We start from the raw sequence: 24,398 nt of genomic DNA, 5'->3' as shown, positions 1-24,398 counted from the left end.
TGTGAGCCTATGGTTTCAGAGTGGTGGCAGTCATTTGATAAAACAATAATTTGCACTTAGGAGATGGTCAGTAAATTGCTATAGATTGACACCAGTCCCTCCACACAGCTTTTTACTCGAGCTAATGTTAATAGCATGTTTGCATCAAAAATTAAATGTCACATTTATACCATTTTTCCTCCTCGCTAGCATCCATAGTCCTTCAGATGTCTTAGGGAAAAGTCTTGCTGATTTACAGAAACAATTCAGTGAAATTCTTGCACACTCCCAGTGGGAAAGAAATGAAGCACAAGTTAGAGAAAGAAAACTCCAAGAAGAAATGGCTCTGCAGCAAGAGAAACTGGCAACTGGACAAGAAGAGTTCAGGCAGGCCTGTGAGAGAGCCCTGGAAGCAAGAGTAAGAAAAGGACAAGAGGCACCTGGAGGGAAGTGTTTGGCAAATATTAATGTTTTCCAGCAAATTACAATGCTTCCTTTGTCGTGTAAATACAACAGAATTGTTGTTATTTTCACTTATAACAAGTCAAGCTGGGTGTGACTAAAACTCAACCCTGAATGTGGTTATTATGTCAAAGTCAGGCTTGTTTGTGACATTGTGTTTTCCTTGATTTGGAAGCAAAGGCAAGTTATTTTATAATAGGCAGGTAAATAATGCCACATTCCTAGAGTATGGTGTGTTGCCAGAATCTGGTATTTTTTGATGTGATGATTTTAATGAAGAGGCAAACATTCAAATGACTCCTAGAGATCGTTCAAGATAAAACCATTCCTGACAACTCGTTAGTAAATAATTAAGTTACAGCCTATAGTAAAATGGGTGATAATTCATAAAAAGTTTTAATTTTTCTTAAAACATATTTTGCCTAAAAATCATTCTTGAAATCTTATTTCTTCACAGATTAATTTTGATAAGAGACAACATGAAGCGAGAATCCAGCAACTGGAGAATGAAATTCACTATTTGCAAGAAAATCTAAAAAGTATGGAGGAAATCCAAGGCCTTACAGATCTCCAACTTCAGGAAGCTGATGAAGAGAAGGAGAGAATTCTGGCCCAACTCCGAGAGTTAGAGAAAAAGGTAGGGAAGGCTTGGAAAATGAGACACATAAGTGCCTGCTGGCAGTGCTCTGCCCACTGGCAGTGTTCTGCCCCCTGGCAGCTAGGTCAGCTGAGACGGGTGCGATCTGTAGTCACCTCTGGCTACATTGCTGGCACAGTGCTGAACCTGACCTAGGTGGGACCTGGATGCATGTCATTGAATCAAGAGCCTAAGACCAGGTGTCATGGTAGATGGAAACAAGAGAATTGAGAATGTAAGGAGTGACTTTCGAGTTAATTAGGTGGTACTTAACAAATGATATTGGGAGGAGTTTGACTCCTTTGAAACCTCTTGTCCAATTGGACACATCCATGGAAAGTTACTTTTAAACTCCTCATCATCCTTTCTAATACCCCTGCCTCTCTTTGATGGCTTTTCTCCATTCCACCTCAACCATCTACTCCCATTGTCACATTCTGGACTTTGTCAAGTTTAAAAATTGCACCCACCTCTGAAATCACAAACTGAAGAGTCTTGCTCTGATCATAACCACTTATCTTGCTGGCATCCACACACTAAAAATTTCTCAACCTTATTGAGCTTCCAGTTCAATAGCCTCACCCCGACCTTTGCTATCTGTTAAGCCCTTGTCTTTACTTTCTTACTTGTCCAACTTAAATTTTGTGGTCTACCAGCTATAACTTTTTTTTTTTCCTCTACAAATATCCTTAAGTCCCTTGTCCTTTTCTACTGTTTTATTTCACTGACAAAACTGAAGCTCTCTGCTTTCTTTGGGCCTGCACTTACACTGGGTGTTCCTGGAGAAAAAAGTCACCCATCCAGTATAGTGGTGTCATTAAAAACTTATAGTTACCAATCTCAAATGGACAATATGACCCTTTCCTGTGGTGATCTTCCTCTCCCATGCCTCACTGTTTCACACCTTCTCATCCTCTCACCTGCCATCTGCTTTCTCCCAGCCTCAGTGAATGACTTGCTTTATCCTTCACTGAGAAGCCATCAGTTTCCAAGTCCTGTTGAATCCATCTCTAAAATATATCTGGAATATATGACCTTTTTCCTTCTCTGATGCTAGACACTTGTGCTGTCATCATCTCTCTTCTGGATGACTGCTGTGGCTGTCTGATCGATCTGTCACTTCTGCTCATGACCCTGCTCTCCAGAGCTGCCAAGATGCTCTTTCTAAAATGTCAAGTGGCTATAATCAGTCTCCCCTCCAGTAGCTTCCTTTGTTCTTAGGATTAAGGCCAAAATTCTTAAGCCTATGAGGCCTATGTGATTTGCCTCTATTTAGATCTCTCCTTTTCTCACTGCTTCTCCTTTCAGTTGCTCAAAAATGCCAAATTCCTTTACTAACACCCTATGCCCAGGGCCTGATTTCAAAGGCAGGTTCATCCATGCCTTGGTGGTAGTGCCAGGAAATGTTTTTCCAGTAAATGGAAGAAGTTATGACCACTAAGATTCTTGACCAAGAAGACCTAGTTCAAGTTTCTCACAGTTTTGAGATCTATTATTTATTCAGTGGATATATGTGGAGTACCTCCTGTGTATCAAGTATTGTTCTAGGCAGCAGTGAACAGAGTCCCTACCCTCCTGGAGCTTACATCTGAATTCATTCCTGCCAAATAATTTATCTGTTTAATTAATGTTTCTTTTATTTTAGAAGAAACTTGAAGATGCCAAATCTCAGGAGCAATTTTTTGGTTTAGATAAAGAACTGAAAAAACTGAAGAAAGCTGTGGCCACCTCTGATAAGCTAGCCACAGCTGAGCTCACCATTGCCAAAGACCAGCTGAAATCCCTTCATGGAACTGTTATGAAAATTAACCAGGAGCGAGCAGAGGTGAGTTCACATGTACAGAACAGGTTTCCATCAATGATGCTGCTGTCAAAAAACATGGCAACTTGTATTATTGATCTTGTTATAAACATTGGTTATTTTACAAACCACTGTAAAGTTGTCTGTTTTTCTTAAGACCTACAGATTATATTCCCCCCATAACAACCCCCAATAATTTATTTTGTGCTGCCATGGATCCTGCATTCTACTGAGCCCTGAAAGGAATCATCAAATAAACATACTATCCCTACCTTTATGTGTAAGGATCTGCTTAGGGAGGTAGCTGTCAATATCTACCTGGACAAGGGTTCTTGAAGGATTGTCATATAATCCCTCTGAACCTCAATTTTTTCATCTTGTGCAGTTATGTGAAAATGTTACTTCATAGTATGACTCCTTACTGAGCTAATGGCTGTTACCATGCTTTATAGGATGCAAATGCTAATAAGATTAAGATAGCAGATCATAGGAGACAAAAATATCTAATGATGAGAGCCCAGAGAGACATAATCATGGAAGACTGTAGTAAAAGTACAAAAGTAAAAAAGTTAGCCTTTGTTCTTTCTGATGTCGCACCTTGGGGTTGGGGGCTGGGCAGGCTGCCCAACAATGGGAACAACACAGGAGAAGGTGGGGCTTGGGTGTCCATTTTTATGAACAGCCTGGTAGGCAATGTGATGAAAGCAGAGGAATCAATCCAAGAGGAAGAAATGAAGAAAACAACCTGTGATAGCAGTGGTGCCTTTCTCATATCTCTGTCCCAGTAGGAGTTGCAGGAAGCAGAGAGGTTCAGCAGAAAGGCAGCACAAGCAGCCAGGGATCTGACCCGAGCAGAAGCTGAGATTGAACTCCTGCAGAATCTCCTCAGGCAGAAGGAGGAGCAGGTCAGTGTTGGTACCCAGAGACCTCCCCTTTATCAGATTCTTATCAGTTCCTAAAAGACAAAATTACTGTAGGTGATGTCTCAAAGAAGTCTGAAGTGCAGTCAATAGTTAATCAGTACTTTATCCTCTACTGTGTGCCAGGCTTGGTGCAGTTTCCAAGTAATGCAGTTTCTTCACTGGGAAAGTGTAAATAAATATAGAATCATAATCAAGTTGAAAGGATAAATGTGTTTGGGAAAGAAGGAATTCATTGGCAACTTTGTGTGATTTTTTTAAAATAGTTTCGACTTGAGATGGAGAAAACAGGTGTAGGTACTGGATCAAACTCACAGGTCCTAGAAATTGAGAAACTGAAAGAGACAATGGAACGACAAAGGATAGAGATTGCAAGGCTGCAGAATGTACTAGACCTCACCGGAACTGGTAAAGGATTGGGCTTTGATTTTTGGCAGTGGTTTTGTAGTTGTAAAATTAAATCATCTTGTTTGTTTTTTACCTTTAACTGTTACAAATCAATTCCATGCTTGATTTAGAGAGCTGTGGTAATTAGCTTAATAAGTAAAATCAGATAATTTTAAAAGTATTTTCTGTAAGTGTGTTACTGGGGGACTTGGGTGCCAAGACAGGAGTTTCGTATTTGTGGCCGGGCGCAGTGGCTCACGCCTATAATCCTAGCACTTTGGGAGGCCATGGCGGGTGGATTGCTTGAGGTCAGGAGTTCGAGACCATCCTGGCCAACATGGTGAAACCCTGTCTCTACTAAAAAATACAAATATTAGCCAGGCGTGGAGGTGGGCACCTGTAAACCTAGCTACTCAGGAAGCTGAGGCAGGAGAATCACCTGAACCTGGGAGGTGGAGGTTGCAGTGAGCCAAGATTGGGCCACTGCACTCCAGACTGGATGACAGAGTAAGACTCTGTCTCAAAATAAAAAAAAAGAGAGCTTTGTATTTGTAATTTCAAAAGAAATAATGTTTACAAATCAGTTTATTTGCTTTTTTTTTTTTTTTATTTACCAAAGGGCAGACTGAAAGTCAGCTTTGAGGAACTGATAAAATTAATTGGCTCTCATGGAATCTCTTTTATATTTTGAAAAAGAAAGGAAGTAAATGATTTCATATCAATTTCATAGAATGACTTTTCTTTACAGACAGCAAAGGAGGCTTTGAAAATGTTTTAGAAGAAATTGCTGAACTTCGACGTGAAGTTTCTTATCAGAATGATTACATCAGCAGCATGGCAGATCCTTTCAAAAGACGAGGCTATTGGTACTTTATGCCACCACCACCATCATCAAAAGTAGGAATTCTGTGGTGTTGGGAATGTATACTGAATTTTCTTGAAGAAAGTGTGACATTGTCCCCTTCCCCAAATTTATGAGCAGGTACCAAAAATGACATTTCTATGCTAAGCCGTGCATTGAGGTTCTGTAGTGTTTTTAATATTTGAGGTGAAAATAGGGCTTTCTTGGGGAAGGTGACAGTTGGCTGTTCATACTCAGGTGGTATGTGTTAAGGTCCTTGAATGAAGATACTATAAGGGGAAAAGGTGATTTGAGCCCAGAGAGCCTGCTGAAATGGGCATAGAATTGTGCAGAACCTCCGACAGAAAAAAAGGCACCTGGATTTCATGTCCTTTTAACAAACATTCATTCAGTGCTTACTGAAGCCTAGGCCAAGTGGTAGGCAGTGGTGAGGCATCACATTGAATGGTAAAGCCCCTGCTCTCAAAGATCTCATTGGCCATGCCAGCATAATTGCAAAATGGTGACAACAGACCTGACCTGTATTCTCTAGTTGCAGAGAGATGTTAAGGATTCATCTGATGGGAAGTTCAGGAAGGAATGCTTCTCAAGCAGTGGTGTGGAGTCAGCACTTAACAAGCAGTGAGCAATGGACTTTTAGGAGGGAGGAAACAGCTTGTGTGGAAGAGGAGAGTTATTGGCTTAGCAAAGACAAGTAGCTTTGTGGGACTAGAGGATTTGTAGGAGCAGTGTCAGATGAGGCTGAAAAGTAGATTGGGGTCATGCCTTTTTTTTTTTTTTTTTTTTTTTTTTTTTTTTTTTTTTTTTTTTTTTGAGGTGGAGTCTTGCTGTGTCCCCCAGGCTGGAGTGCAGTGGTGTGATCTCGGCTCCCTGCAGCCTCCGCCTCCTGGGTTCAAGCAATTCTCCTGTGTTAGCCTCCTGAATAGCTGGGATTATAGGCACGCGCCACCATGCCTGGCTAATTTTTACATTTTTAGTAGAGACAGGGTTTTGCCATGTTGGCCAGGCTGGTCTCAAACTCCTGACCTCAGGTGATTTGCCCACCTCGGCCTCCCAAAGTGCTGGGATTACAGGCATGAGCCATCACCGTGCCCGGCCTGAGGTCATGCTTTTTTAAAAGGGCCTTAGAATCTCTTACACTTAATTATATAGGCCATGGGAAATGGGTTGTATACTAAAATGATCAGAGCTGTAGTTTAGGAATAATATTCTGGCTAGTACAGAGACTATACTTGTGGTAGGGTGAGCTTTCCGTGGGGCTCTTTGAACTGATTGAGGTAAAGAGTAGAAGCCAGAGCTAGATCAGTGGATCTGGGAAAGAGGAGATGAGATTAAAAGATGTTAAAGAGAAACGGTCAGAGCCTGGGACCTGAATGTGGGAAGTGAGAAGAAGACTGGGGCCTGAATGTGGGAAGTGAGGAGAAGACTGTAGGCTATATTCATCCAAAGCAGAGGGGGGCCTAGTGCCATCCTGCTAGAATCAGCCGATGAGCAATAGTCAGGGAGAAGCAGCTCAGACACACTAGGATCCCAGGGCTGTGTAGACTTAACCAGACTCCTGAAGAGCAGAATCTTAGATTCTCCCAGCAATCCTAAAGGAAGCCAACTCCTTGGTACAACCAGAGTTGGAGGTGGAAGCAGTATAAATTAGAGCAAAACATATAAGCCTGAGCTGGGTGAAGGTTTAGAGGATGTACCTACAGACTGGGAAGGAGAAAGAGGGTAGCAGAGTAGAGCTTTAAAGCCATGCCAAGCTCCCAGGACAACAGAAGACTGGTGTCCCCAGATTTCTTCGAAGTTCACGGGTTTCCTTTGCCTCAGTTGCTGGGCCATTAAGGATGAGGTTAAAAACCAAACAAAACAAAAAACCACTAGGAAAAATTACTACAGAGAGAACAGAGGCTGACACCCGGGAGTCTGATCACTATGGAGAACTTGCTTTCATTTCTGTCCCTTGGGGAGTTGCTGCATAAAATTAACCCAGTCAAACTGCCAGATAACATGCTTTTTCCATTTTGGTATGACCAAGGACTTGTGATTTCTAGAAAATTGTACCAAAAGAGAGGATAGGAGATGGGTGTTTTAAAATGGCTTTTGAAAGGATAAATAGACATTAATTTGGATGCTTTCACCACACTTTGAGCCCTTCACTTTCACAGACCAGTCTGATGTGACCCCAGCCATTACCCACACAGCCCTCCTTTCTGCATGGCTTCCCTGACACTGCCATGTCGATCAAGTCCAGAGGGATGTTAATAAACTGAATTGTGTATGGAACTGCAGTTTATGTGACTGTGTAATCACCTCACTTCTGTGAAAAATAAGGATAATGAAAAGAAACCAAGTTCTTTCTCAACCTTGCTACATCTCAACTTTGCTCTAGACTTTGACATTTCTTAAAATCAGCCTTTCCGTTTGTAATAGATAGTGTGCTTTGCTGTCATTTGTTTTAGGTTTCCAGCCATAGTTCCCAGGCCACCAAGGACTCTGGTGTTGGCCTTAAGTACACAGCCTCAACTCCTGTTAGAAAACCATGCCCTGGGCAGCAGGATGGGAAGGAAGGCAGTGGACCTCCCCCTGCCTCAGGATACTGGGTTTATTCTCCCATCAGGAGTGGGTTACATAAATTGTTTCCAAATAGAGGTAAGTCAAATCACATAGGAAAGTTGCATTTCTCTTGCCTGTTTAATAACCTTTTATTGATTCCCTGAAATCCCTAAGTCACAGTCCAGACTCCTTAGCTAGCTCCATAAGGTCTTCTGTGATCTGGTCTTGGCCAGTGACCTCTTGTCGTCATTTTAAACCCTGTCTGGAATATCCTTCCTCCTTCCCCTCCCATGCTGCTGCCTACTTATCCTTCAGCAAGACCTAGGTCCTCAAACAATGCTCCTAAATGGAGCTTTCTTCCACCCTGCTTCACCCAGGCTGACTAAGCAGCCTCTTTGACTGTACTGGAGCATGGTGTCTTGTGTCTGTGCCTCATGGCATTAATCTCACCTTCCTAAAATGAAGTGTTATGGATCTGTCTTCCAAAGCTCTGGGGGAAGAGTCAGACCTGAGTAAATCTTTTTCACTTATTAGCTGTGTGGTCTTCGGCTAATTATTTAGCTTCTGAAACTGTTAATCTGTAAAATGTGAATATGACCTTCTGAGAATTTGTTCATTCAGAAACTTTTTTTTTTTTGAGATGGAGTCGCGCTCTGTCACCGGGCTAGAGTGCAGTGGCACCATCTTGGCTCACTGCAACCTCTGCCTCCCGGGTTCAAGTGATTCTCTCTCCTGCTTCAGCCTCCCGAGTAGCTGGGATTACAGGCGTGCACCACCATGCCTGGCTAATTTTTGTATTTTTAGTAGAGATGGGGGTTTCACCATATTAGACAGACTGGTCTCCAACTCCTGACCTCAAGTGATCCACCTGCCTCGGCCTCCCAAAGTGCTGGGATTACAGGCATGAGCCACGCATGTGGCCAGGAAGTGTTTATTGAGTGTTTATTGTGTGCCTGTGTTCTAGGTTCTCTGTTGTCAGTGATCAGCAAACATATTTTCTGGTTTTAGGGCAGATAAGTTTGTAAGCTATCACATTGGAGAGTGTTAAATGTCATGACAGTGGTAAACACTGAGTGCTGTAGCATGAATTAGATACCCAGATGGTCACTTAATAAATTAATGAATAAATTAATGAATGCAGAAACAAACCAACAGATAAACATAAGAAAAACTCAAGTGTCAGCCATAGAAAATACTTTGAATCCATGTTTTGAGCTGCTTTTCAAAAGTAGTTTTGACCTTTTTTTCAGTTTTATTCTCACATCTCCAGTATCTTGGCTTAAATGCTGCTGTTTTCTACTAAATTTGTTTACCTGGTAAACCATGGGGGTAAAACACTCTTTTGTTTAATAAACTCTTCTGTTTGTTTCTTTCAAGATGCAGACAGTGGAGGAGATAGTCAGGAAGAGAGTGAGCTGGATGACCAAGAAGAACCCCCATTTGTGCCTCCTCCTGGATACATGATGTATACTGTGCTTCCTGATGGTTCTCCTGTGCCCCAGGGCATGGCCCTGTATGCACCACCTCCTCCCTTGCCAAACAATAGCCGACCTCTCACCCCTGGCACTGTTGTTTATGGCCCACCTCCTGCTGGGGCCCCCATGGTGTATGGGCCTCCACCCCGCAACTTCTCAATCCCCTTCATCCCTATGGGTGTGCTGCATTGCAACGTCCCTGAACACCATAACTTAGTAAGTGGAAAGACATACAACTCTCTTTCCACACTGCTTCCATGGGTGACTGATAAGGGTATATACTTAATGAGTTGACCTGTTTATGACTGGATTATATGGCAAAGGTGTGTTTGTAAGGCTGATGTTTAGAACTGTGCAAGCATTCTCTTACTAAAATTTCTCTTCTAAAAGCAATGGCGTGTGCCTATAGTCTGAGCTACTCAGGAGACTGAGACAAGAGGTTTGCTTGAGCCCAGGAATTCAAGGCCAGCCCCGGTAACAGCAAAAAACAAAAACCAAAAAAACAAAAATACCATGTACAGGAGTTAGAGTCTCAGGCCAATCTACAAACCTGGGTTAGCCATTTAATAAATGTTTTCAGTCCAGAAGTTTACCATTTTTACAAAGCTTATATATTTTTCTATTGACAGGTGTTATATTAATGTGTATGTATATATTCACTTCCTAGTGCCTGTACTTGTACACATACACATATGTATAATATGAGTGTATACACATACATGTATGTGCACGTGTATGCACACAGGTATGGACAGCATACAATAAGGTTTTGGTGGGGATTATCTCTAGGTAGTAGGATTTATTTATTTTTTATTTTCATAGTTTATATTTTGGTGGGGATAAGGTTTTGGTGGGGATTATCTCTAGGTGGTGGGATTTATTATTTATTTTCATAGTTTATATTTTATTGTACATAATATTTTGTATTCTGTTTTTCCTACTTAATGTTATAAGCATTTGCCCATGGTTTTATAAATGTCTTTAAACAGTATTTTAATGACTGTACAACATTTCTATATTTGTAGGTACTGTAGCTGACCTAAATTCTTACTGTATCTCTTATTCTTAGGCTAGATTCTAAGAAATAATTATTTCCTAATCACTAGATTACTTCCTTTTTCTTTTTTCTTTTTTTTTTTTTGAGACAGACTTTCTCTCTGTCGCCCAGGCTGGAGTGCAGCGGCACAATCTTGGCTCACTGCAACTTCCGCCTCTTGGGTTCAAGCGATTCTCCTGCCTCAGCCTCCCAAGTAACTGGGATTAGAGGCACCCACCACCATGCCCGGCTAATTTTTATATTTTTAGCAGAGACGGGGTTTCACCATGTTGGCCAGGCTGGTCTCGAACTCCTGACCTTGAGTCATCACCTGCCTCGACCTCCCAAAGTGCTGGGATTACAGGCATGAGCCACTGCGCCCAGCCTCATTAGATTACTTTCTGATTTTTTGGTTCTAGAGAAATAAAATGCAATCTAAGCTCCTCCTTCAGACTCAGAACACCTGGAGCCTTTGTTTTTTCCTTACTCTCTTGGCAGATTGAGTGGAAGATAAACTAGGACACATATCAAGTCCACCAGTACCATTGTAATAAGTCAGACTAGTTTTAGAGGGTCTGTGTGCATTTACAAGTTTTAACTATAGTAGTCACTCATATTCTCTTAAAGTTTTTTCTTGCACATTGTAATTTGTAACAATTTCTTTATATTCAGCATTTATTGATAATCTCTTAAACTGGTTCTTTTACTCTCCAAGCTTACCCGGCCGTTTATATAGTTTCTCAGGTACACTGTTATGCTTCCCTACGTTTGCATATGTTGCTTCTTCAGCCTAGGTCTTTCCTCTTTCATTCATTCTTCAAAACCCAGGCAAAACACCTCTTCCTCTGGGCAGGCTTCTCAGAAAACGTTTCTCCCATTTGTCCAGAGGAGGGAGAGACTTCTGTCTAGAAAGTCTTCTGTGCTAGACACCGAACTCTTTGGAGGCAGAGGTTATCCACAAGAGGCTTGGCGAATGTTTCTCAATCATAGTCGGACTGTTTGAAAAATTAAAGGTTCTATTTGTCCATCAATTTCATCCGTGACATTTAACTTTTTATACCAAAGCCTTAGAATCTACCATCATTTTTTGGGTCATTGATACCACTTTAACCACAGTTAATTTCAGCTTTTGGCAGGAAAGAGAGGAAACATCCTGTGATGTTTCAGCTCTGCATTTTCCCCCTTCTTCATTCAGGAGAATGAAGTTTCTAGATTGGAAGACATAATGCAGCATTTAAAATCAAAGCAGCAGGAAGAACGGTGGATGAGAGCATCCAAGCGGCAGTCCGAGAAAGAAATGGAAGAACTGCATCATAATATTGATGATCTTTTGCAAGAGAAGAAAAGCTTAGAGTGTGAAGTAGAAGAATTACATAGAACTGTCCAGAAACGTCAACAGCAAAAGTAATTAACATATTTTTTATAATTCAGACAAATGCGATACTAGTTCATTAATGCTGTAGAATAGAACTTTCTGTAATCTTGGAATGTTCTTGATTTTCTGTCCAAAACAGTAACCACAAGCTCAATGTGGCTGTTGAGCACTTGAAATGTGGCTGATGGAGCTGAGGAACAAAATTTAATTTCAATTAATTTAATAGCCACATATTGAGTACCACATTGAGCAATATAGTTCTGTGTTCTTTTGGCCAATAATACAAATCAGTTCTTCTTGTAGTCCCTCTTGAAGAGTGGTATAACCATTTCCCCTCTCCAGTTACCCTAGCTAAAAATATGGCAGGGGTTCTCAACTCTTTCTCTTCCGTTACTCTCCTATGTTTCCAGTTGGTCTCTAAATCCTGCTGACTGCATCCAGAGAGCTCTCATACTGGTCCCTTTCTGTCATCTCCCCTTCTCTAGCTTTTAATTACTCTCATCCTAGCAATTGTAATAGTTTCCACAGTGGCCTTCCATGTCTTCTCTCTTGGTCTACACTGTATCTTGACACACTGCAAATCTGACTGTTCCACTTTCCCGTGTGATTCTCAGTCCCATCAGAATATACACGGCCCTTCTCCATCTGAAACCTACCTGTCTTTTTCTTTTATCACAGTGTTGGGTCTGGCTCACTGCTTTCCTGTGGTTTCCCTGAACACCACGTTTTCTCCTGCCTCTACACCTTTGCTTGTACTGTCTTCTCCCTGCTGACCCCCCTGCCTAACTCCAACCTGTCTTCAAAATAAAGGTCAGAGATCCCCTCTCTTTTTTTTCCTCATTAAAAGCCTATTTCTTCTCAGGTGCCCACAATTCAAGGTTAGCAACCTTGGTCATAGCACTGTTCACACAATGTTGTGGGGAGCCCAGGAGCTCCTTGAAGGCAGTAGCTGGACCTCCATCTCTGTGTCCCATCACCTGTCATAGGATCACTTAGTGAATGCAGCATCTGTTGATTGGGTTAATTATGCAAAAGCCTATGTGTTGCAGAAGTCCATGAATTATGACAGTTCCCCAGTTTTTGTCATTTAACCCAGACTGGCCCAGACCCCAGGGTGGTAGGGAGGCCTGCAGAGGACACAAGTAAGAAAGACGTGGTTGCTGCCATCTAGCAGCAGACATGTGACTAACAGTCTTGGCAAGTGAAAGCAAGGGCCACACCTAAAAGATAGGGGCTAGACGTTTGAAGGTTAGGCAGATGGTTGTATCTGTTATTTTTGTGGGTATACACATTGGGGAGTGGAATTTTTTTATTCTGAGGTATTTTGGAGGGAGGTGATAGGGTGGTAGGATCACCACTTCTTTTCATAGTTGTAAAAGTGTAATAAATACTATTCTAGGAAGTTTGGATAACACAAAAATGTTCCAAGAAGAAAGTAAAAATCATATGTATGCCTTCATTTAAAGAGAAAGAATCTGTTAAATGTTGAATTTGTTTTCATATTTTTCTGTCATGCAGTGATAGATAATCTAATTTTTAAATAATTTTGTCATGTTAGCCTTAAGATATTGAATTGTGTGTCACGGTTTTTGATATGTCAAATGTTGTCACCAGAGTTTTACTTTAGCCGAATGGAATAAATCACAAAATCAGGTAGTCTTCAGGGCAGCCTATAAACTGCCCTTGAAGGATAGTTTTGAGGGAATGGATGAATATTGTGGTAGTGGTTTGCTTTATTTTTGTACCTCAAGAGAATAGAAGTATCAACATTTTCTTGGTCAAGAGATGACAACATAATAATCTTTGTTGTTATATTTAAAAGGGCAAACAATTCCATGTCATGCATTTTACATATTATGCATTTATTGCCAATAAGAATTCCATGTTTAATAAAATGGTAAACATAGACCTTGAACAGAATCAAATGTAGCAGTCTTTCTTATCTATTCTCATATAAAATTAGAAAATCATTGTAGATCTTTTTAGTAGTTAGGCTACAAGTACCTATATTGTCTACATTTACAATTTTTTAATGGGTGTGTATATTATTTTTTAGGGACTTCATTGATGGAAATGTTGAGAGTCTTATGAGTGAACTAGAAATAGAAAAATCACTCAAACATCATGAAGATATTGTAGATGAAATTGAGTGCATTGAGAAGACTCTTCTGAAACGTCGCTCAGAGCTCAGGGAAGCTGACCGACTCCTGGCAGAGGCTGAGAGTGAACTTTCGTGCACTAAAGAAAAGGTATGTCTTGTTGTGGTTTGGGGTGTGAGCTCAGTGTGGGTGAGTCAGCTTACTATCTGCATGAAGGATTAGAAAGAGAGTGTGTGTGCTAAGAGGACAGTTGTCCAAGTCAGACAGCCAGGTTCCAGGCTGGACTCTGCTAGTTAAGGAGAAGTGAGAATTTGTACAAGTCATGTAAGTCCCCTGGCTTTGCTTTTCTTATCTTTAAATTCAGGCTAAGAATATGTAGGCTTTTCAGCATGGATTAAATAAAACAGCATATTTAAAATTCCTGAAGTTACTTAGTTCCTAGCACACCCCACCTCCTTATCCTGTGTGTCTTTTATATCTAATTATTTGGATTCTGCTGTGTTTTTTAAAATAGGTCAATCTTTATATTCTTATTAAACTACAATGGACCTCACAAGTATTACTTTGGTCTTCAAGTTGATAATGATACAAAATATTTTTTGGTCTGAGATAATATTATTTTATTTTTTGAGATGGTGTCTCACCTAGGCTGGAGTGGAGTGGTGCAATCTCAGCTCACTGCAACCTCTACCTCCCTGGTTCAAGCGATTCTCCTGCCTCAGCCTCCTGAGTAGAGACGGGGTTTCACCATGTTGGCCAGGCTGGTTTTGAACTCCTGACCTTGTGATCCTGCCTCGGCTTCCCAAAGTTCTGGGGTTACAGGTGTGAGCCACTGCGCCTGGCCCGATAATATTCTTTAGACTACAACACAGAGGGAAGTTGGGGAGAAAAAGGAGTTACCTGTTATTGAGCCACTGCTATGGCTACGCATGGCCATTTTGTAAATGTTTCGTTTAACTTTCCTGGCAGCCCTGTAGGATGATGTTAGCTTGGTTTACTGAGGTAGCTTGGAGAGGCTCATTACTGGCCCAGGGTCACATAACCAAGGGCTCTTTTAATTGGATGAGAATTCCAGGATGAAAAGAGTTCCTTACCCACATGAAACACCTCAGGAACTATTATTTTTATTTTGCTATTTCAACATGAATATATTTAAATTAAAAGCAGTCTATTACCTGGGAACTAAATTGTTTATTAAAGAAATTCTGTGAGTAATTAAAAATGGAAAAAGTCCTTTTCTTTTCAGATGAGCTGTTCCTTCTGTTTTCGTATGTTGGATTACTGTGAGAGAAAATAGATGTGAGCAGAACTAGAGGAAAAAAATATCACTGGTATAATAATATATAATAAGATATATTATTTTGATGTATCTTCAAAATATCACTGGTATATTTTGATTATATATTTTGGTATATTTTGGTTATATATTTATATATAGGTATATATATATATAAAATCATCAAAAGAAAATTGATGGCAGCGGTAGTAGGCAGAGGTAGTAAGTGAACCAAAGCTGATAAGTTATTTTACCTTCATCCTCCCAAAATGACTCAGGGAGGCAGCTTGGTAAGGAGGAGGAGAAAGAAAGTAGTGGCGTTTTGTAAGGAGTGTGCCAGACGTGTTAAAACCTGACATAGAAGGAGACAAAAAACTATTTGGTGGCTTTTCTGGAATGCCTAGCGAGTTTTGTCCAGTGCTTTGCTGATGAAACTGACAGAAACAAGCTATCTGAAATGGAAAGACGTATGGTGAAATATGTAGCTCTCTGGGAGCTTGCCAACCCTTTTGCATGCATGCAGATATTTAACAGACAAATTTAACATACGGACTCCTCTGGCTTTAGTACAATGGCAGACTTCAGTTTTTTTGTGTTTTTTTTTTTTTTTTGGCTGAAGGTGAGTCACTGCTCAACCAAGTGCAAACCACACTCTATTTTTGGAACTTTTGATGTCATTGTTTTAAGCATCTTATGTTGGGCAGAAAAAGAAACCAAGTTGATTTAAAAAAAAATTGTGGGCCGGGCACAGTGGCTCACACCTGTAATCCCAGCACTTTGGGAGGCCGAGGCAGGCGGATCACGAGGTCAGGAGATCAAGACCATCCTGGCTAACACGGTGAAACCCCGTCTCTACTAAAAATGCAAAAAATTAGCCAGCATGGTGGCAGGCGCCTGTAGTCCCAGCTACTTGGGAGGCTGAGGCAGGCGAATGGTGTGAACCGAGATCACGCCACTGCACTCCAGCCTGGGTGACTGAGTGAGACTCCATCTCAAAAAAAAAAAAAAAAAAATTGTGTTTTTACCAACTCTTATATAGGAAGATTTTAAACATTTGCAAAGTATTTAATGTTTGTGTTTGTCAGCCATAATTACATTATCACCAGATCAAAGCATTTTTACTTCACTTGATAATGACTATAGAGTACAGCAAGAATTTCTGTGTGGAGAGTATCTTGGTAAAATCACTTCATTACCACTTAGTTGGGTAGATAATTTTAATATTTTAAATGATATAATAGTATTACACATTATTTGAAATAAAAAGCGTCTTTAGTTCCACTACTTTCAAGTGACTACTTTTATATAGTCTTTCTGTCTTTATTGACACGTGTAGTTTTACATAGTTGCTCTCACAGTGCTTATTATCATTTTATTTTTCTCAGCCAACATAGTATTAACTGTCTTCTGTGTTGCTACATTGTCATCTGATCATTTTAAAGGCTACACAGTATTCCACTTTGTTAATGCATTATCACTTAGCCTATTATTTGTCAGGTCTTATATTATTATACAATGAGCATTTTTCTGTAGTAGTTCTTTGCTTCTGAATTATTTACCAAGAATTAGAGTTATAGTGAATGGACATTTTTATGTCTTTCTGTATCATCTTGTTTTCCAAAAGAGATGTACTGGTTTACATGGCCAGTAGCTGTGAGTGAGTATTGTAACTGAATGGCTTTTAATGACAGTTTCTTTTCTAGACAAAAAATGCTGTCGAAAAGTTCACTGATGCCAAGAGAAGTTTATTGCAAACTGAGTCAGATGCTGAGGAATTAGAAAGGAGAGCTCAGGAAACTGCCATTAACCTTGTCAAAGCTCATCAGGAGCTAAGGTAGGTGGATTCCCTAAACCGTTGAAGAACACATTGAGATGAATGAAAAGTTTGCTTCTAAGGGGATAATAATTGGTTTATGATAAATAATGCATGGTAAGTCTACAGGACCTGGGGGGAATAAAGCAATGTGCTTTAGATTACTCCAGGCTGATGCAAAGGATTTGGAGCAGCACAAAATCAAGCAAGAAGAAATCTTGAAAGAAATAAACAAAATTGTAGCAGCAGAAGACTCAGACTTCCAATGTTTAAGCAAGAAGAAGGAAAAACTGACAGAAGAGTAAGTCAGTCCCCTGTAGGGCTACAAGGGGTTTGTGCTGGAAGACAGCTCTGGGGTTCCGAGTCCCTTAGGATCTGCTCTAGTGTTGCTGGTGCTTTGTAGGCTTCAGAAACTGCAAAAAGACGTTGAGATGGCAGAACGCAGTGAGGATCACCACCTGCAAGTCCTTAAAGAATCTGAGACGCTCCTTCAAGCCAAGAGAGCTGAGCTGGAAAAGCTGAAAAGCCAGGTATGACAATAGACGCCTTGAAAAAACAACTGACACAGCACTGTATGATTATAAAAGTAATACATGTTTAACTGTAGAAAAGAATAAATGAGGCTATGTGTTATAGTTGTTAATGATAAAGTCTGAACTAAATTTGAATCCCAACTCAATACAATATTTTTGAGTAAAAAAAGTGAGTCTCAAAACATGGTATACTCTATGATTCTGTTAAATGCCTTTATGAACACTTGCGGTTGTATTTTTAGTCAATACCAAAGTACAAAAGTGGTCATCTGATAAGGGGGGATTTTGAGTATTTTCTGTTTTCTTCCTTTTGCATATCCGCGTGGTCTTCTTTTTTTGTAAACAAATATGTATTGTCCTTAAAATTGTAACAAGTTTTTAATTTTAAAAATGAATACATTTTAAAAATCTCTGACTAACTTCCATCACCAAGGATGTCAAAATGGAATTAGGGTATAAAAATAAAAGTTCTTGGAAAACCATAACCTGAGGGATAATCATGATTGTCATATTGTTGTTCTTACTGTGATCACTGTGATTTGAGTGGTTTTAAGTATGTGAGCTCAAGGTTTTCATTAGGCATTTCACTCTTGCACTCCTTGCCTGGGTTTTCTGACTCTTGTGGGCTAGGCTATTAGCTCCTGATTTTACCTCACAACTAAATTATCTCCAGGTTAGCACAGAGAGCTGTATGGCCTTTGTCAAACTTACTCTTCCCTTTTCTTTAATACAGGTGACAAGTCAGCAGCAGGAGATGGCTGTCTTGGACAGGCAGTTAGGGTATAAAAAGGAGGAGCTGCATCTACTCCAAGGAAGCATGGTGCAGGCAAAAGCTGACCTCCAGAAAGCTCTGAGACTGGGAGAGACTGAAGTAGCTGAGAAGTGCAATCACATTAAGGTGTGTTTTTTATTAGGTTTTCTGAAGAGTCCTAGGACAGTGCTATAGGTTTACTTTGATGTATTTTCATTGCTTCTTCCCAAATGAAAATATAAATTCCTGAAATCTTGCCTCCTCTGTAAAATCAATTTGTTATGTATCCATGCAGTGGCTGTCATGTATAGTCCCCCATGTTGTTTTCTGGATATGCTCAAAGTTCTCCTGCCCCTGTACCTTTCTCATACCATTTCTTCTCCAGGAATTCCCTTTCTCCCCTATCACTAGCCTGATCTCACCTGTTTCTCATGGCACAGCTTCATGCCACCTCCTCTAAGAAAACTTCTGGCTGGGTGCAGTGGCTCACACCTGTAATCCCAGCACTTTGGGAGGCCAAGGTGGGTGGATCACGAGATTAAGAGATTGAGACCACCCTGGCCAACATGGTGAAACCCCATCTCTAAAAATACAAAAATTAGCCAGGCATGGTGGCATGCACCTGTAATCCCAGCTACTCGGGAGATTGAGAAAAGAGAATTACTCGAACTCGGGAGGCGGTGGTTGCAGTGAGCTGAGATCGTGCCACTGCACCCCGGCCTAGTGACAGAGTGAGACTCAATTTCAAAAAAAAAAAGAAAAGAAAACTTCTCTGACTTTTTTCTTTCTCTTGGAAGAAGGAGTTTCCTTCTTTTGAGTTTAGAAACACTCTGTCTGCATGTTTCCTAGGGCATCTTAGCCTTTTGTGATCGTGTTTATGTTCCCTGCCTTACCACTCAACAAGGTACTAAGCCCCTCCAGAGCAGGAGCCATGTCTCAGTCAGGCTTTTCTCTCTGTAGCACATTGCCTTGCTTATAGTAATGTTGCAAATATATTTAGATGAAGAGAATATGTTACTTTCTTCTATTATATAGAAATAGGTTTCTGCAAAATATAATGCTGTTCTTGACATAAAAGGCAAAAATGAGCTTGTTTCCAAATTAGAATTTCTATGAAATAAAACAATAAATAACAGAACTTATTTTGAAGTAATTTTCATTTACAGTCACAGGAGGGGGTAACTTTTTTTTTTTTCAAACACAGGAAGTAAAATCTCTTCTGGAAGAACTGAGTTTTCAGAAAGGAGAACTGAACGTTCAGATTAGTGAAAGAAAAACTCAGCTTACACTTATAAAGCAGGAAATTGAAAAAGAGGAAGAAAATCTTCAGATTGTTTTAAGGCAGATGTCTAAACATAAAACTGGTAAGTTTAAAGGAAAACAATCATACAAAGTTTGAGGTTGGAAATGTCTGTGTATTACAAGTCACAGAAAAAAATAAGAAATGGCCAAACAAACTGTAAAGTTTAACCTTACTACTAATAAGCAAAGAAAGCAGGTTATAAAAGGCATATGATGTTATTTTCTGCCATTTTAATTGATAAACTTTATTTAAAAGCGAAATAATCATGCTCATTGCTGATCAGAGTGTGCTGAAAGAAGAGCACACACAGTCTATCAATTGAGATATAAACTGGAACAATCTGCCAGTGTTTCAAGACTCTTAAAATTCACACCTGTTGAACCAGTCAGCCCATTTCTACTCCTCCAGAAAGGGCAAGTATGTACATCACAGCAATATTTATAATGACAAAATTTGGAAACAGGCTGGGTGTGATGGTTCATGCCTATAATCCCAGCTCTTTAGGAGGCTGAGGCAAGAGGATTGCTTGAGCCCAGGAATTCAAAACTACCTGGGCAATGTAGTGAGACCCCATCTCTACAAAAATACTCAAAAATTAGTGATACACATTGATGTGCACCTGTAGTCTCAGCTATTCGGAAGGCCAAGCAGGGAGGATCCCTTGAGTTTAGGAGGTCAAGGCTGCAGTGAGCTATGATTATGCCACTATGCTCCAGCCTGGGAAACAGAGGAAGACCCTGTTTCACCACATCCCCCGCAAAATTGGAAACAGATGACCAATTTAAAAGTCATATTTTTAACATTTAATGACATACAAACATGCCCATGAGAAGAATGAAAAAAGTGGGTAAAAAATGAATATGGAGTATATAGTCCCAGTTTATTTTAAAATGTGTGAGAGTGTGTGTGTGTGTGCGCATGCATTCTTGGAACATCAAAATGCTATTGTAATAGTGATTTGGGGTGGTGAAATGATGGTGGGTTTTTATTTTTTTCTCTTACGCTTTTTTTTGTATTTTCCAACTTTTCTACAATAAGCAAGTATCTCTATATTCAGAAAAAAAGTTAATATTTAAATATCTGTATTTCAAAGGCCAAAAAATTGTTATGTAAATCTCAGTCTGTATTTCAAAGTATTTTTAACTTATTTTGATCAATTTTATATAAAATGCTTTTAGTTGATTCTTTTATGTAGAAGCAAATGCTTTGGAAACAGATCTTTGTTAATTAAATGTTTTTTGTTAAAATGTTTGTCTGTTTATTTATTTATATAGAGATGGGATCTTGCTCTGTCAACCAGGCTAGTCTCAAACTCCTGGGCTCAAGCAATCCTTACACCTCAGCCTGCCAAATGGCTGGGATTACAGGCACGTGCTTCTGCACCTGGCTTGTTAAAATGTTTTAAACAAATTAAATAGTATGTAACAATACTTTTAGAGAATTTTTTATTAAGAATAAAATTAGCACCATTAATTCAGCGCAACAGAATTTTAAAAATTATCTTGTAGCAGTCAATAGCATTGTTTTCTGTTTCATTTTGTAAATGTTTTCCAAGTTCATTTAATATCATGGACCATGCTTTGTTTCTATCCTTTAGAACTAAAGAATATTCTGGACATGTTGCAACTTGAAAACAATGAGCTACAAGGTTTGAAGCTACAACATGACCAAAAGGTATCTGAATTAGAGAAGACTCAGGTGGCAGTGCTAGAGGTAATGAACAAAGCCATTGTACCCTTAAGAAACTGAGGTCTTTCTCATGTAGGATGTTTGAGTCCTCTTTTATCTGATTTAGGAGAAACTGGAGTTAGAGAATTTGCAGCAGATAGCCCAGCAGCAGAAAGGGGAAATAGAGTGGCAGAAGCAGCTCCTTGAGAGGAATAAACGAGAAATAGAACGAATGACTGCTGAGTCCCGAGCTTTACAATCGTGTGTTGAGTGTTTGAGCAAAGAAAAGGAAGATCTCCAAGAGAAATGTGACATTTGGGAAAAAAAGTTGGCACAAACCAAAAGGTGAGAGCAAGAACAAATAAGCTTGCAGGATCACTTCTTCAGGCCAAGACATTATAAACATGCTATAAAAAATTTGGAACATAGAGAAAAGGATAAAATACACCACAAACTTGGTATCATAAATACATTTTGCCAGTTGCATTGTTTGGTGAATTTCCTTCTAGCTTTTTTTTTTCCTCAAAAGCATTTTTAAAAAATCTATTGTGCTTTTTTTAAGTAAAATAAAGATTTAGTTCTCTTCAAATTGATCTCTAGATTCAAAACAGTTACAATTAAAATCTCAATAGCCTTTTCTTGTGGAAATTGACAAGCTGGTTCTGAAATTATATGAACCTAGAATTGAATTATTCTAAGACCTACAATAGAATTTATACAGTTTTTTAGGTATGACACCAAAACAACTTTTAGAAAGTAGAACAAAAATTTAGGACTAACACTACCTGATTGCAACACTTTTGTAAACCTGTAGTAATCAAAACACTGTGGTATTAGTATAAAGATGAACACATAGATCAATGGAATAGAATAGAAAGTCTAGAAATAAACTGACATATATGTAAACAACTGATTTTGATGAAGATACAAAGGCATCTTTTTCAGAAGAGAAAAGATGGTCTTTTAGAAAATGTTGCTGAAACAATTGGATATACAAAACCAAAAAAAGAACCTCAATTCATACCTCACTCTGTATAATATATAAATATTAATTTAAAATGAGGCCAGGCACGGTGGCTTATGCCAGTAATCCCAGCATTTTGGGAGGCTGAGGCAGGAGGTTCACTTGAGCCCAGGAGTTTGAGACCAGCCTACACAATTAGAAAGACCTTGTGTCTGCAAAAAAGAAAAAAAAAAAAAAGAAAAATAGCCAGGTTGGGAAGCTGAGGTGGGAGAATTGTTTGAGCCTGGGAAGTCGAGGCTACAGTGAGCCATGATGATACCACTGCACTCCAACCAGGATGACAGAGTGAGACCCTGTCTCAAAAAATATGTATATATACACATATTTATTTTTATGTTTATATATAGGACCATAATCATATATGTAAAACCTAAATATAAAACTTCTAGAAGAAAACATAAAACATAGTAGAAAACTTTTGTGACCTTAGAGTGGGCACAAATTCTTGGTATGACACCAAAAGCATGATCCATAAAATAATAAATTGATACAGTTAGACTTCAAAATTTCAAACATCTTCTCCTCAAAAGACACTGTTAAGGTAATGAAAAGATACGTCACAGGTTGGGAAAAAATATTTGCAACCCATGTATCTGATAAAGGACTTGTGTTCAGAATACATATATAAAGAACTCTCAAAACTCAATAAGAAAATAACCCAATTATTTAAATGGGCAAAAGATTTGAACAGACATTTCATTACAGAAGATAAATGGATGGCAAATAAGCACATGAAAAGATACGCAGGATCATTAATCATTAGGGAAATGCAAATTAAAACCACAGCGAGATATCACTACACACCTATTAGAACAACAGCCATACCAAATGTTAGTATTAACCAGGAACTTTCTTTTTTTTCTTGAGACGGGAGTCTCTGTCACCCAGGCTGGAGTGCAGTGGCTCACTGCAAGCTCCGCCTGCCGGGTTCACGCCATTCTCCTGCTTCCACTTCAGGCACCCGTTACCACGCCCGGCTAATTTTTTGTATTTTTAGTAGAGACGGGGTTTCACTGTGTTAGCCAGGATGGTGACGATCTCCTGATCTCCTGACCTCGTGATCCGCCCGCCTCGGCCTCCCAAAGTGCTGGGATTACAGGCGTGAGCCACCGCATCTGGCCGGAACTTTCATATATGATTGAGGGGCATGTAAAATGGTATTAAGTAACTGTTTAACTTTGGAAGACAGTTTAACAGTTACTTAAAAATCAAACATACACTACCGGAAGATCTAGCCATTCCACTCCTAGGTATTATATTTATTCAAGAGAAATGAAAGCATATTTCTACACAGTGTATATACTAATGTTCATGACAGCCTTATTTGTAATAGCCAAAGACTAGAAATGACCCAAATGTCTATCACCTGGTAAATAGAAACAAATTGTGGTATATCCACACTGTAGAATACTACTCAGCAATAAGAAGGGAATGAAGTATTGATACACACAACATGGATGAATCTCAAAGTAACTACGCTGTGTGAAAGAAGCCAGACCAAAAGCAAGTTCATACTGTATGACTCCCTTTATATACTACAATACATGCTCATGCATGTCTGCTATATGAACAGATCCTACTGTACATACAATCGTTTTCTACTTTTTTTATTGTCACAGCTCCATTTTTATCAGATTTTTGGAATTCTGAATGTTATCCATGTTTTTAATCTATGATTTTTATAAAACTTCAATTTAATGAGTCATTTGAAAAAAGTCTCCACTTAGAAAGCTGATAAGATTTTGAAAATGAGTTGTCTTAAATTTTGTGAAGATTTATAATCTTTTATACTTTCCATAACTGTATGTTGTGAAAGGATAACACTGTTCCTCAGTCATCTCCTGTGTGTGCTTGAATATTTTATATTTGACAGTCTTACTTATTCTCTGTGGTAGGGTTTTAGCAGCAGCAGAAGAAAATAGCAAAATGGAGCAATCAAACTTAGAAAAGTTGGAATTGAATGTCAGAAAACTGCAGCAGGAACTAGACCAACTAAACAGAGACAAGTTGTCACTGCATAACGACATTTCAGCAATACAACAGCAGCTCCAAGGTATAAGGCAGCAGAACAGTGAAAGTGTGATTTCCTTGCCCTTTGTTAGTTTCTTTGTTTGATTTTTCTTATGGCAGAAGTAATTCCTGCTAAGGAGCATGGAGTTTCTTTCTAAAATTAGATTGTGGTAATGGTTGCACAACTCGGAAAATACTAAAAGACTTTGAATTACACACTTTAAATAGGACGTAATATGTGCATTTTATCTCAAAGTCAGTTAAAAAAAAAAAACACCTAATTCATCTTCCTTAGAGAACAATTTTAAAACATAGTAAAAAGAAATAAAAATTGCTGTTTACCTCACTCCTCATAGATTCCTAGTAACAGTTTGGTGAATATCCTTCCAGATTTTTCCTAGGGGTGTGTGTCTAGTTTGAAAAGCAAAGATGTAAATAAT

At 39.3% G+C, this 24,398-nt stretch overlaps 1 protein-coding gene across 15 annotated transcripts in view; it reads left to right on the top strand.

Moving 5' to 3' along the window:
- The window catches only part of CNTRL (centriolin), a 96,257-nt gene that overhangs the window by 60,036 nt on the left and 11,823 nt on the right, over positions 1-24,398 (top strand). For all 15 annotated transcript variants that reach the window (XM_077968172.1, XM_077968177.1, XM_077968175.1 and 12 more), the window contains 18 exons: positions 190-397; positions 899-1,078; positions 2,724-2,903; positions 3,668-3,784; positions 4,066-4,207; positions 4,935-5,083; positions 7,502-7,691; positions 8,973-9,286; positions 11,302-11,510; positions 13,538-13,730; positions 16,560-16,690; positions 16,830-16,970; positions 17,073-17,199; positions 17,936-18,100; positions 19,158-19,317; positions 20,854-20,969; positions 21,052-21,269; positions 23,844-24,001. In XM_077968172.1, coding sequence (XP_077824298.1) covers positions 190-397; positions 899-1,078; positions 2,724-2,903; positions 3,668-3,784; positions 4,066-4,207; positions 4,935-5,083; positions 7,502-7,691; positions 8,973-9,286; positions 11,302-11,510; positions 13,538-13,730; positions 16,560-16,690; positions 16,830-16,970; positions 17,073-17,199; positions 17,936-18,100; positions 19,158-19,317; positions 20,854-20,969; positions 21,052-21,269; positions 23,844-24,001 — 3,098 coding nt within the window. The remainder of the gene's footprint in view (positions 1-189; positions 398-898; positions 1,079-2,723; positions 2,904-3,667; positions 3,785-4,065; positions 4,208-4,934; positions 5,084-7,501; positions 7,692-8,972; positions 9,287-11,301; positions 11,511-13,537; positions 13,731-16,559; positions 16,691-16,829; positions 16,971-17,072; positions 17,200-17,935; positions 18,101-19,157; positions 19,318-20,853; positions 20,970-21,051; positions 21,270-23,843; positions 24,002-24,398) is intronic.

Source organism: Macaca mulatta, chromosome 15 (assembly GCF_049350105.2).
Source record: "Macaca mulatta isolate MMU2019108-1 chromosome 15, T2T-MMU8v2.0, whole genome shotgun sequence".
In the NCBI taxonomy this organism is placed as follows: domain Eukaryota; kingdom Metazoa; phylum Chordata; class Mammalia; order Primates; family Cercopithecidae; genus Macaca; species Macaca mulatta.
The sequence above is the reverse complement of the archived record's forward strand: the minus strand, read 5'-3'. Positions and strand labels throughout refer to the sequence as shown.